This window comes from Pholis gunnellus, assembly GCF_910591455.1.
Source record: "Pholis gunnellus genome assembly, chromosome: 17".
Classification (NCBI taxonomy): Eukaryota; Metazoa; Chordata; class Actinopteri; order Perciformes; family Pholidae; genus Pholis; species Pholis gunnellus.
This window is the reverse complement of record NC_136544.1, coordinates 15211783-15226495: the sequence shown is the minus strand read 5'-3', so window position 1 is coordinate 15226495 and position 14713 is coordinate 15211783. Positions and strand designations below refer to the sequence as shown.

General features: G+C 43.1%; 1 protein-coding gene across 1 annotated transcript in view; it reads right to left on the bottom strand.

Moving 5' to 3' along the window:
• The window catches only part of cacna1aa (calcium channel, voltage-dependent, P/Q type, alpha 1A subunit, a), a gene marked incomplete at both ends in the record, with an annotated part of 69185 nt that overhangs the window by 14001 nt on the left and 40471 nt on the right, over positions 1–14713 (bottom strand). The window contains 14 exons of the mRNA XM_079176766.1: positions 2438–2534; positions 4081–4208; positions 4689–4839; positions 5032–5129; positions 5328–5393; positions 5586–5702; positions 8394–8477; positions 10120–10230; positions 10425–10589; positions 10741–10942; positions 11031–11171; positions 11392–11552; positions 11736–11835; positions 13567–13578. Coding sequence (XP_079032892.1) covers positions 2438–2534; positions 4081–4208; positions 4689–4839; positions 5032–5129; positions 5328–5393; positions 5586–5702; positions 8394–8477; positions 10120–10230; positions 10425–10589; positions 10741–10942; positions 11031–11171; positions 11392–11552; positions 11736–11835; positions 13567–13578 — 1633 coding nt within the window. The remainder of the gene's footprint in view (positions 1–2437; positions 2535–4080; positions 4209–4688; positions 4840–5031; positions 5130–5327; positions 5394–5585; positions 5703–8393; positions 8478–10119; positions 10231–10424; positions 10590–10740; positions 10943–11030; positions 11172–11391; positions 11553–11735; positions 11836–13566; positions 13579–14713) is intronic.

Here is a 14713-nt window from a genome sequence, read left to right as displayed (position 1 = left end):
TAACCTTAGAAGGTGGTATACCTTCCTTGAATTGCACTTGTATTTAAGCCTGATCCATATGGAACCATAAATAGCATAAAATGTCGGCACTATTTGCCCCAGGTCTGCTGGAGGAGAAGAGGGGAGTTGGAATAAAGCAATGGGTAGCGATGGGAGTGATCTCCTGCGCCTACAGGCTGTTTGGCCGGCTGCCCCCTGAGGCTCACAGTGATCTGCCAATGATGTTTCATGAGACTGTCACGTCGTTCACAAGAGGAGTTACGGGAACATGTGGCAACATAGAGGTTAAGTTGTTATCATTCTGTATGTTTCTATTCGGATAACAATATGTCTGAGATTATTGTGTCTGTGCAGACTATTTGACAGACAGGGCTCTGTGCATGGGGTTGGTGGTGGTGGTGGTTATCGGCCATGCAGAAGGCAGGTGAGGGGGTGTATATGTGTGGGGAGGGGAGCAATATGCAGAGATGAGGGGGGGGGGGGGGCTGGAAACAGAATAGAACTGCATTGACGACAGAACCAAAGGACAAAGAGAAGATTGGACTTGCAGATAGAAAAAGGCTGCTTGGGGGCTTGGAGCTGCTACATGAAGGGTGACAGAAAAAGAACTGCTTCTGTATGGCAACCAAAGGCTCTCTGAGGAAAACACAGCACTGAGACAAGCCCCTCTGCTCTCTCTACCATTAGAAATAACAGAAAATATCTATGTGTAGGTAGACTTAATTCTGTGTCTGTATGTGTGTGTGTGTGTGTGTGTGTGTGTGTGTGTGTGTGTGTGTCTGCCCCCATCCACAGGACGGAACGAGTCAGAGGACGTAAGTCTAGCGGACCTTCCAAGCCCTGCTGCACACGCATGTTTCTGTGTAGGAGTACGTGTGTCTACATGAGTGAAATGTTTGCCTCATTAATTCATATATCTAATGCTTGTTGTACCTATAGGTGTTTGAATAACTGCGTTGGTGTACACTCTTAAAAATGACACTGTGGATTGGAATGTGCATTGGCTTTCGTCATGTTTGTGTAAGTGAGCTTGTGTGTCCGTCGTACACGGCGCAAACGAGCTGAGAAGGTCCCTCTTTTCGTCCCCTCCTGTGGATACGCTACCCCGCCTAACCCTTCACCCTAATTGTCTTGCTACCCCCCACCCCACCAGTCCCACACCACCACACAACGCCACAACACCGACCAGACCACCCCCACTTTCCACGAAAAGAAACAGAAACAGAACTAAAGAAACAACGACACTAAATTTTACACCACGTTGAGCGCTTAAATCCCTGGCCCCTCCCTCCTGGCCCCCCAAACCCCCCCCCCCTTCCCCGACACCCATAGGAGACTCGGGTGAAGATGAGGTCCTTTCTGACCTTGTAGGCCACCCGTGCTGGACACCTCTTCCCGAGGCCTAGTGGAGGACACATGTGCCTCAGCATGTCATACATTTCCCTGCAACTGATCCTGCCACTGCATCATCAGCCAGTGCCATCACCCCGTTAACAACAGCACAAAAAAAAGGGAGAGATGGAGATATTGAGAGAGAGGGAGAGAGACAAGAGGGGAGGAATTGGGAGAAAAAAAAGATGCAGTGAGAGAGAGATTGAGGAGACGATTGATTCGAGGGTAGAATTGAAAAGAGAGAAGAGGATCACAGTGTCAGAGATTGAGAGAGAAAAAGAGCGAAAAAGACCAAAACAAAGTAGAAGAACAAAACAACAGAAAGACAAGGTTATTGGGCTGATTTGGCCGTGTGGCTTCTCTATGAGCTACAGTACTCTAACAGTTTGTCAAGTCAAAAAAGAGAGGGAGTAAATGACAGAGGGAGGGGAGACAACACGTGGATTGGAATTTGAGAATTAAATGTTCTCTTATGTGTGTGTGTGCGTGTGTGTGTGTGTGTGTGTAGGTGTGTGTGTGTGTTTGCACAGAAGAGCAAGGCAGAGCTTGACAGCAAGCACCAAGCTGCTGCTGCTCGGACGAGGAGAGGGGAGGAGGAGGAGGAGGAGGAGGAGGAGGAAGGGGTGTCAATGCAGTTTCTGTCTTTCCCCCAACCCCCAAAAAACCAAGAACAATGCAACACTACAGTGAGCAACCGTAGCTTGCTTCATTATAGCCATAGCTCCAAGCAAAAGAAAAGAATATTCAAGAGAGAAAAAAAAATTCCATATCTTAAAAACAAAATTTACAAAGTGGAAAAACTTCTTAATGTGGATTTGTTCCCCCCCCCCCCCACAGTTCACTTAGTGCATTTCACATGCTTCCCCTGGGTGTCTGCATTGTCCCGCACATTCTCACAGCAGTTTAGAATGCAAGTCGAAAATGGTGGAAAAGAAGTTGTAAAATTGAAATGAAAAACAAATCAAATAAAGCGGCATTCACTCCATTCCTGGATGCTGTGGCTAGCAAGTGTGGTTGAGAGATTTTGTTTGAATGGAAGTCAAACCTTGCAGGCCACCCTATGTGGGCATTTCTTGCCTAAGCCGAGAGGCGGGTCGATAACTCGTAATAAACTGTACATGTCCTTATAATGAATGCGCCCGCTGCAAGAAGAATACAGGGGAGTTAAGAAACACACACACACAGACACACAGGAAAAAAACACACACACACATCCAGAGAGAAGAGAGAACATTGGGAGGAAGAGCACAAGATTGACAAGAACACAGTATCTGAAAAAATACTTTCCAACATGTTTGCTGTAAATAGCACTCTGTCGACACATCTGCACCTGAATGAACCTGCAAACTCTACTCTACACGCACTCTACGCACTACACTGCATGCCACACATGAGTACATGTGGTCCTTAGCACTGCCAATACACGGCATTTATCCAAAATCTTCCTCTTTTTTTCTGTTGTTTTTTCCTTCTCCTACTCTTCGTCCTCAGGCCTTTCCTTCCACTCTCCAGTCCAACCCCTAACTGGATGTGTGCACAATGTGATTAAGGAATTGCAAACTGAGTAGAAAAGCATGTGCTTGGTAAACAGCTAAATGCTTTAATAATAGCCGCTTGTGATGTGCAGATCCCCTCCCTCTTAAATATGTGTTCAATGTCAGCCAAGTGTCTCTGCTCCCTGTCTTCTGGCTCCTGTGCAGTGGTGTCCATTTCATAGTACGGTCGGGTTGAAAATAGCATGTTAGTTTTCAAGGAAGGGAACATTCTCACATTTTATACATTTTTAAATAATGTCTATTGATTGCTAAGCCATATAAACCATGTAGTTTAGCCTTTGACAACCTGCAATCAACTATTTGAACCTCTCCTTCATTTTTTTCCTTCATTCTTATTTCTTCTTCCTTTCACACTTTCCCTGTTTAGAGCAGTCTATGTGCAGTCTACAGGACAGCATGAGGGCAACACACAGGCACTGGAATACAGATACCAAGAAACATAGCATGTCTACACTAGACATTTAGACTACAGAGTTGAACAAGGGAGCGTGTAGACGTTGCCACTTTAAGTTGTTTTTTTTTAACAGTATGCAGATTCCAGAGGAGTGAAAAGGTTTGGGGAAGGAGTGAGGGGTATTCCAGGACACTTTACAGAGAAGAGGAGGAGGAGGAGGAGGAGCAGGAGGAGGGAGGGGTTGTACGGTGTAAGAGAGATAACCAGATGCCTGATGAGGTTATGCTCCGATCCGTTACAGCCCCCTTGCAGCTCTTTCACTAGAAAAGTCTGTTCTTTTAACCAGTTGACACCGGTGCTTTGTTGGTCTTATGTCTATTTCCGGACCATCCTAAAAAACTTGTGCTGATGTTGTGCACAGTTTAAAACTCACACACATTTACAGTATTGTTGAGAAGTTACAGATTCCATAGCTTGGGCCTTGCTCTGTAGTAGCAAGCATATTAAAACTAGCACAAGCAATAGACAGGTCTTAAGGAATGTTGTGTGTGTTGTTGTATGTGGACTACTGGTGCAAACACAACCAGAAATGTGATACCCTTTTGCTTTCACCGGGTTATTAAGTAATTATAAAGGGTGCATCATGTCAGTGTTAAGGCCTGTTAAATTACTGCTGGGTGTACGTATGTGTATGTGTATGTGCATGTGCACCATGAGTGCATGCACATGACCACTCACCAGGCAGCAGGATCATACTCGGCCCATATCCTGACATACTCATCCAGGTGGTGAGGTCCCAGTATGGACGAATCTCTGGTCAGGTACTCAAAGTTATCCATGATGACGGCTACGAACAGATTCAGCATCTACGCATGAAAACACACAAAAAGTAGAAACGGTCAACATCCGATCTGACAAACGGAGCCACTCAAAACTGATTTCATAAAATCATCAGTGTAATAATTAATAGTAAGTCGTGTTTTTTTATGGAATAGCACCAGAAACATGTGGAGTTGCCAGTCAATTGGTGAATTACTGACTTCCTTTCCGAGGCGTAAATAACAGCTGTAGAACAACTTGAGACACTGAGGAACGGCATCTCTGGTTATTTCTTTGTTTAGATTAAAGACTGAATGAGTCTTTCCCATCTGGACTCTAATACGCTGCCAGATGAAGTTGCACTGACATAACAAGGTGTTCTCATAAAACACATTTTTTTACTGTATATATATCTTTCTATAGAAACTGATCCACGGGCATCTTACTCCATAGTTCAAGCTACTGGATCATAAAAATAGGGTTAGGGTGCAGCCGAGGGTGTTGCATCACGTAATATGCAGACTCACCAAGAATGAACAGAAGAAGATGAAGGAGACAAAGTAGAGGTATGCAAACTGGCTGCCACACTCTGGCTCCGGATTCAATGACAGAGGGTCACACCCCTTGCTCCCCAGACACGAAAGCATTATGTCATGCCACGCCTCTCCTGTTGCACTCCTACGACACACAAAAACGGACTTGATTTTTTGACACATTTGGAGTATTAAGTCTGTCAGGTTTCGGATGTTTATTCAAGAATCCCATCATTTGTTTAGACGATAACAATGAATTGCAAACAAAGCAAATAAACACTGTAGATATATATATAGATTCACACGCATTCACGAACACACACACACACACAAGCACCTGAAGAGCAGCATGAGAGCCATTACGAAGGTCCTGAAGTTGTTGTGGTGGTTGATGGCACTCTCTCCGTCTTCTTCAATAGCGATATTCCCAAACAGCTGTTGAATGCAATCACAATCAATACCTGTTTATTTGAGAAGCAGGGCCTAAAACCTGAACACTGAATCCTTTACTGCACACGTGCCACTTCCAGAATCCCCCCTCCCATTATGCACCAAACGTCATTATCCCAAAAATATATATGTAATGTATCCTTAAAGCACTCGAGCAATTTTTAGGTTGAGGCTTTCACCCACCTGCATGCCAATGATGGCGTAAATGAAGAACAGCATGGCAATGAGGAGGCAGACATACGGCAGCGCCTGAGGAGAGACAGATTAATCGCTTGGTATTAGGTTTGATACATACGAGTGCACTGTGCACGGTGTACAAGACTGCACCCGGGCATTGTCTATGAATATAGACACAATATTGGATATGGGTATTTCATTAAAATCTACAAATGTGAATGCACATGTGTGTGTGTGTGTTATACTGTATAATTGGGTGGAAACCTTGAAGGACTGAACGAAGGTCCAGAGCAAGATACGGATGGTTTCTCCCTGCCTTAGCAGCTTGATGAGACGAGCTGCCCTGAACAGCCTCAGGAAACTTAGGTTGATGAAATTATTCTACATTACCGCCACGACATAACCACAGAGAGAGAGAGAGAGAGAGAGAGCGACAGAGAGAGGAGGGGTGTAAAGAGGATTGAGATTGAAAGTTGAAGATAGGAAAGTAATGAAAATGGGAAAGAATACAATAGAGAAAGGCGAAAGAGGACAGAGGGATTTGGGGTTGGAATACAGGGAAAGAGTAGTTAGTTGTAATGCACAGTGTGCAAACAATTTTACTTAGACAACCCAAACATAAAAAATGTAAAAAAAGGACAGTCAAACTCAAACTGAGGGAGATTCAAACTCAATCCAAAAAAAAAAGGATCAGGAGCCAAACAAGTCAAAGCAAACCAAACTCAAATCAGCAAGGCTCCAACAAGCTTTTCATATCCATTAAGTTAGACAAAACCAAACCAAACAACACAGGGGGAAGGGAAATCATCCAAATCTAACTAGTTTCATCCAATTGGGTTACATAATAATAATTGTGGTAGGAATGGTGATTAGTTAACAGTGCAGGGACGTCAGGGCATTTCCTTGGAAAGACAACCAAATGCACTAATTCTCTCAAGGCAAAATATGCAATATTAAAAAAATGAAGCAAGCCCACAGCATGCAGGAGTACACGAACACAAGGCGACCTGGTAAAGCTAATGGCAGCCGACGCACCGTCCAATAGGATTGGCTGCCAGAGTCCTGTGACATTCTGATGTGATGCCACAGACGAATAAGAGCACCAGGGTGGTTGAAGCACCAAGGTCATTATATCATTATACCATGTTTCTATGTGGCAATAAACTTGATATTTTTATCCATTTTATTTAAAAAAAATCAATCACACATTATTATCAATTCATGTGAAACTTGTAATACAGAGTTCTCCAACCATGTATCACAGTAAAGAACAAAATATATGCAATTGATGTGAGTTTAAGTGAGACATGAAGTGCTCAGAAGGGACTGGCAGCAGGCACATGCAGGTTCCATCTACAATACAGCGTGTATTACATTGCTCGGAGTGTGTGTGTGTGTGTGTGTGTGTGTGTGTGTTGTGAAAATAAAAGGTTCCTTCCAGAGATATGCAAAGGGCAGCATGCATCACTTGTTCTCTCTGCCACGGGCAAAGCTTTGGATTCACTCCGTCGCTACAGGAAACACTCTCCCAGTCACTGTCATATGTGTGGGTGTGTACGTGTCTATGTATGCACATACAATGAATGGATAATCTCAACGGATATGTGTTGCAATCAATTCCAATTTATACAATCCAATCCTTTACAAACTGAACAGGAGTTCTCAGTAAAGGATGTACGGTGTGGGTAGGATTTACAGCTGTATAAAATATATGAATTGATACAGTGACTGGTAGAGGGGTTACAAATGAAAATTGTACAAATTTAGAGCTCACTCGAGGTTGAGGGGTTCTGTGTGCTGGGGGGGGGGGGGTCAAGCAAAACATGCACATTTCACAGCTATAACATTTGCTGGGATGCAGTTCAAACAGATGCAGTAAAATAAGATCTCCAAAAAAATTACAAACCATCTACATGTGGATGTTGCAGACATATGGTTTATAGCAGCAAATTTTTGGATTTTTGGTTGGTTCGAAGAACAACCAGAGAGATTGACCAAGCCGGTAGTCATGGGTGGACACAGAGGATTCATAGTGCATTTTGATTGGATGGAATCGCAGGAAGTAGTAGGTGTTGGGGGAGAAGGGGGGTGGGGCGAAGTAGTTTACAGTAGATCGTCGTTAAGTTTGTGGACGATTTAAAGAAAGCATGTAAAAAGATAAAAACAAGAAAGAAATGAACAGTCATTACAGACACAAGTTAACACAGAAGCAGGTTATGAAGTAGACTCATAAAGTCACAGAATAAGTCTGAATCGTTTTGTTCAAGTTTAAATATTTTCAACTCGCATGGATGCATCTTCCTGTAGCACATGGCCACGGAACTAAACAGTTCCGTGGCCATGTGCTACCTTGTTTGTGTGTTAATTTTCCCTATATATCTAACAAAGCCGGATAATGTGGTCGAATAATGTGTAGACAGAATGTGTTGTTGCTTAACTGAACTGCCTAGCCATCATGGCATCACTGACTCAAAGCAAATTAGTGCGCTCTGCAGCAATAATGTAACTAACACTATTCTAGTTAATCAGACCACTTACTTTAAGCTATGATGTTCAGGTTTTTTTCCTCAGCTGTAGTTACTAACAAGATGTCTGATGCAACTGTAAAGCCTCTATTGGACAACCTGAGATGCAATCTGATAATTAGATTGGCTATTAGTTTGCTTGCAGGAGCTGTGCACTGACTCGCTACAGAGCACCGGCATGCTTCCTGCCTTGCTGTCAGAGGCTCAGTGCTGGCTAGCTGGAGTCTGGTCTCTTCTCACCCCACCAACTGGGACAATTATATAAGGCTTTCAGGAGATGTTCATCCATGGCTGAGCAATGCAAGACTCAACAGTGGCCTCTAACTCCTGCTCTTCCCTAACTTGTCTTGTCTCTTCTACTGTATGTGTTGTAGACAATGTGACAGATGTACAATTCCATAAGACACATGCTAAAGCTCACCTAACAAATAGTCACACACACTTAAACATTTCTAATACAATAGCATGTCTGTCTGTTTACAGTGTTGACTCCTCAGTACACATATCTCACGTCTACACAGAAGATGTATCGGATCCTGCTACTTACCCCAAGCTCCGTAACCAGGATGTCAGTAATGCTGCCCAGAACTGTCACACAGTCAAAAATATTCCAGGCATCTTTGAAATAATTCTGTGAACAGGACAAGAGAGAGAGAGAGAGAGAGACAAAAGAGAAGGAAGAGGGAAGGTGAGAGGGTGACGTGACGAAGTGAGACAGTAAAATGTAGGAAAACACGGATATGGCAGGGATAGATGGGAAAACGAAAAGATTATTGACAGAGAAATGGGCGATGCAAGGCGAGGAAGCAATAGACAGATCACATTGAAATAACAAGGGAAATGATATGGCAGGAATGCAGCAATATTAAAATGAAAAGCAAGATGTAGAAAGAGTGAGACAATGAGAGAAATAAAGAGTGACACGGAGAGGGAATAAAAGTCAAACAGAAAGAGAACAAGAAAGTGAAGGAAAATAAAAAGTCAGGTCAGTGTCCGACAGGAACAGGAAAGAAATCAGATAAGACAAATGGACCATCAGTGACGGCATGTTGGACGGATGCCAGCAGACAAGCCTGGGACAACTTGTGCTGCATCAGAACACGACACCGGCCATCAAACATCACGTACTGTAATATCCCTCTACCTCATAAACAAATAACAACACAGAGTCGTGCTGAATTCCTTCCAGTTTTAGAACATTCATAAAAAAATGTCACATCCCTCTCCTGCATGCAATAATTCATACAAAACCCATTTATCCACAGATATACGCGACGATGGATTTTGAGATTTTCGCTTTAAAAGTACAGCGACTCGGAGAGAAAGAGGGATGGCCAACACTGACCAGCGAGGTCTGCTTCTTTTGCTCTCCTACAATATTGCCTGCAGCCAAACTGTGCATTAGACAAGTGGAGGGACATGGAGAAGGCGGCTATTAAAGTAAACCACCTTGACAAACACACACGGACGTCTCTTTTTGTGTGTGTGTTTGAGCGCACTCTCCCAGATTCAAATCCTACCCTTCTTAATCTCCACCCTCTCTGTAATCTTTGCTTCACTTTTTACTGCCTATCTGTCATTCACTCTCATTCCTCTGATTACTATATGACAGTTTCCCCCCCTGTCCTGTATCTCCTCCCAACATTCGTCCCTAAAGTATCTCTTCTATCCATTTCACCCCCGTCCGCCTCCCTCCCTTTCCTCTGCGGCTCCGATGACTGCACACTTTACTGCTGACTTCTGGTAGTTTGCTATTTCATTGCATATTTGCTTTTTTTTTTTGGCCTTTAATAGCTCATTATTTCCCCACAGTTTCTCCTTAGAAATGTTAGAAATAAAGCACGCCAGAAAATGTGTCCCAATTTAACTACATAATGGATGGGGCTGCCTCCACGACATGAAACAGAGCGTCATTGAATTTGCTGAGGCCATTGTTTTCTACATCTTAAGGCCATTGTTTTGGTTATCAGGCATGCAGGCATATTGAGCCTTACTGTTCTCACCAATAATTGCTTGGACTAGTTTTAAGTACTCTCTCTTAAGATTATTAATTATAATTACTCAAAAACACAACATAGAACATTTTTCCTGTGCTATGAGGCACGAGAGGATTTCAGGCAGAGTACAATGGATTTTTAGGTGTTGCTGTCATCAGTTGTTGGTCAAGCACTGATTTAATTTTTTGTGACACCATGTAATAAAAACTGATTTTCAGCACTTTCTACAAAGACAGAGTAGAGCAGTACATCCTCACCACACACACATCCACTCACCAGAACTCCAAAGGCGATGATCTTCAGAACACACTCCATTGAGAAGAGGGAGGTAAACACTATGTTCAGCTTGGCTAACACAGCTTCATAGGTATCAGAAGCTCCGTCATACTACAAACAAACACACACACACAAACACACACAGACACACACACACACCCCGCCAGGGACAGAAAGGAGGGCGAGTATAAAGAGACACACAGTTCAGCAATCCCAACGGAGAGTCAGACATATTCATTCAAATGTTCTGTGTCTATGTTAAGTGTGCATAATTGCTTTAATGTTTTTAATATACAAACGTTTACCTTCATCATCAGCACGACTGTGTTGAGCGCGATCATTGCCATGATAGTATACTCAAATGGCGGCGAAACCACAAACTCCCACATTCGGTATTGGAAGCTCAGCTTGTTCTTAGGCATGTGGCGAGTCAGGGGCCTGGCGTTGATGGCAAAGTCTATACAGGCTCTCTGCAAAACACAAACCAAAAAGTCATTGTCCTTATCCCGTTTGGTTCTGTGTGTTGCCTCTTTTCCTCTATCCAACCCTTCTCCCTGCCTTAGGGTCACCTTCCCAAAACTCGTATCTCTACCTTATTTCACTCTCTTGGTCCTTCCTCACCTCATTCTTTTCTAAACTATAGTCCTCCATCATCTTGTCTCCTTGCTCTTGGAAGGTGATGATGATGAGAGCCACGAAGATGTTGACGAAGAAGAAGGGGAAGACCACGAAGTACACCACGTAAAAGATGGACATTTCCATCCGGTACCCCGGGCTCGGGCCCTGGTTCTCATAAGTCGCATCCACTGAATGCTTCAGTACCCTGCAGAGAAAGAGAAGGGAACAGTGGAGGGTTAGAATTGGAAAGCATGTGTGCTGCATGTGACATGCGCATGTTCCAGTGCACTCACTGCGGCCACCCCTCTCCGGTAGAAACGGTGAAGAGGGTGAGGAGGGCCCAAGCCACGTTGTCGTAGTGGAAATCGTACTTCTTCCACTCCCGCTTCTGCGCCTTCACTTCGTTATCACGTTCATACACCAGATACTCGCCCCTGAAATACACAAACCACATCATCAGCGGAAGGAGTTTGCGTCCACATTTCTATATTTTGGTTTCTGAGTAGATACTGAAGATGCATCGTGAAAAGGGAAGAGACTCATGTAAAATCACATGAGGCAAGCACGATGCACGAAGGGGCTCAACTCAATGTTAAGAAGGTGACCGGAACATTTGAAACCTCTCAGGATAAACACAGGTGCGTATTTCCTGACCTGCAGTCGCGCTCAAATTCTTTGGATTCATCCGTGCAGTAAAAGAAGCGTCCCTTGAATAGCTGCACAGCCACCACAGCAAAGATGAACATGAAGAGTAAGTAGACAATCAGGATGTTGAGCACATTCTTCAGAGAGTTCACCACACAGTCAAACACAGCCTGAGGAAGACAGAAGGAGGCATGTTGGTTCTTGTATGAAAGAAACACATTGGATTACAATTATTTGTGTTTTTGGTCTTAAATTGTGGGATTGGGTGCCATTAAAAAGTTAAGATGGTACATTATGGCCCAATTTATACTGTAACTCTGATCTGAGGTCAAATATTTTCTATGTAAGCGTACCTTGAGTTTAGGAAGACGTTTAATGGTCTTCAGAGGTCGCAACACTCTCAGTACCCTCAGAGACTTGATAGTGCTGATGTCTTTTCCCTTACTGCTCCCCCTATATGTGTGCACACACGCACACCACCACACAGAAACAGATACGTACGTACGCACACACACACACACACACACACACGCACACGCACACAAACAGAAAAATAGAGTCAGCAGGTTCAGGCGGATATCACAGGCTCAGTCTTCTCAATTCCAAAATGGCAGTGGGCAGCCATTCCTTGATGGTATTTGTGTCCGAGTTAACTCAACATGAGTAACTGCGTCTGGGTTAAATACATAGCAACACATGCAGCATTGCTATCATATTACGCTTACTTCTAAGTGTGAGGTTAGCGTTGTAGCTACATGCTAGAGTAAGGTGGTAATTTACGACTACAGTACATCATGCTCCGGGAACAACTGGTGTCATTCCTGTCTGAATGCTAACTAGTAGCTACACTTGCTTAATACTTTGCAAGGTATTTCAATGCTTTACAAAGACGGCTAAAGCCTCGCCTTGCACATGCCCAGCTAACGGTGAAATATATTCATGCTGCATTGAAACCTTGCTTTCCATGCTGCAATAGTTCTTCTTTTAAGCAGCAGGTTGAGTGATGGTGAACTCTATTCTACACAGAGACATTTACAGAGAGAGTTTGAGAGCCTTGTTAGCGGCTGACTACCGGGAGCCGTGTTAGAGTGGTGACTTACAGTAAAATGCCCTCCTGTTAACATAATGACAGCTTACAAATGCTCCCCATTGTATATTTAAACAAGATAAAAACCAACTCTTTCAACTTTAAAGTCAAAATGTCAACAAAGTGTTATAAACCTGAACGAACAGCCAAACTCTCTCTTTTGATGCTCATCCAGTTCATTTCTATCCACATTAAACTACAACTAGGATAAGCAGGTTTCACAGCATTGTTCAAACAGCATGGAATCTTGTCTTGTAGGCCGTTTTTGGCAAAGACAAAGATATTTTAGCAAGCATTTCTTGATAGAAATGCTGAGCCAAACCTCTTCCTTTTAAGCACTTTGTAACTTGGGCTTTTCTAGGTACATGTGTAAAGAAAAAAGAAAACAACTTTTGTTGTAAAAATGTAAGTACTATAAGTGAGCCTGCCAGTTAACTGACAATGCACTTAAGTACAAGAAACAATACAGTTAGCTGATGCTAACAAAGGGCTTAAATGTAAAGATCACAAGCTGTTTACTAAGATAAATGGCTCACTAGCATCATGGAAAACTTAATGGCAGTTTTTACTCCTTTCCCAGATTATTCTAAATTTCTCACATATCAGGGTGACAAGTTTAAGGTCAAAAGTCACTGACAGTTGTCCTTAGGGGAGATGGTAGACTGCTGGTAGTTGTGTGTGTTTAGACTTTGTGCGTGCAAGCAAGCACACATGTGTATGGGTGTGTGCATGTATGTGAACCCTTCCTAGGTTTTGTATTGTTTTTTCTGGGCTTTTCTTTGGTGCAGTTAGTTGTGTCTGTGTGCATTTGTTTGGTCACATGTTCACCTGTCTTTGGTCCCTTTGCTTTTATTGTACTAATGCTATTGTTCAAATGGTATCTGTGTGATTGAGTTGAGGACCTGATGCAGGTTAACTTGAGGTTTAGTTGTGTTTGAGTCAGAGCTGTTCCATGGTGAACAATGGACAAAGGGGAAGAACAGACTAGTACAGAAGTCAACCGTGATGGATGAATAGGAAAGAGATGTGTGATCAGAAGATCAGGCGCTGAGAGTGCAGAGGGAGAAAATGAGGAGGAAAAAGACAGAGAACTTTACCCGCCGCCGCTGCTGCTGGTCCAAACGGAGAGATGAGGGGTGAGAGACAGTGAGAATAAGAGAGAGAGAGAGAGAGAGAGAGAGAGAGAGAGAGAGAGAGAGAGAGAGAGAGAGAGAGAGAGATAAAAAGACAAAGGGTGGGAGAAAAGAACAGAATGGGACACAGAGAAAGGAGGGATTTCGAGGGAAAACATCAATATGAGAGACAGAGAGAGAGAAAAAGAGAACACAGGGCCTTCTTTTTACATCAACCCTCCCAGCCTTAGACTACCAAATCTAACACACATGCACATGAACATGTACACTCAAAAAGTAGAGAAAAGGTGTGACTAGAACACAGCACCAAACTACTGCCTTCGTCTCTGACATTTCATTAGTGAGGAGTTTACAGGCCAGATGCTGCTTCATTACTGGTAATCTTCCAAGTCTAGCGTATTTCATTGGTATTTCTTTTGATTTCATTTAAACTTTTAACATCTGTAAATTAGCGGTTCCTTTCAAATGACTGTTAGAAATGCATCAACATGCCCGCAAATAAACTAATTTTAAGCACATTCTGCCTACTCGAACAAACATTGCCTGGTGAAAAACAATACCGCAAAATGTCAAGGCATCCCTTTAAGCAAACCAAACTTGGTCAGTTATCAGGCCGGTGCCTCTGCATCGGGAGCCGGTCTGGACATTAAGCTCTGGTCCTGCTGCAGAAATGTGCAGGACATCAGCACAAGCGGTGCAAAACACCAGCAGCCCTCAGACCAGACTAATTGGATTAAAGGAGCGATAATCATCTCCATTGAGACTGCTGAGCCTTTCTGGAGTGCTGTTTGATTTCCAGCGATTGAATTAAGGCACTATCTGGATGTGTATGAGTCCGTTCTGACTGGTTCGGATCTCCCCATCAGCCATCAGTGTCGTAAACCCCTATCGTAGTTAAATCAGACTTCATTGGCTCAACTGGCTTAATTGATTGTTTTGTGAGTTTGTCTTTATTTTAATATACAGTATGTACCCCTTTCCCTCTATATTTACAATTTTCTGTTTTTTAAATTCATGTTATAATCACTTTAAATATATATGTTTAGCTGCTGTGCTATTTGAACATGCTGAATTTTTCTGTTGATTCGAAACACATTTCATTGTATCACTG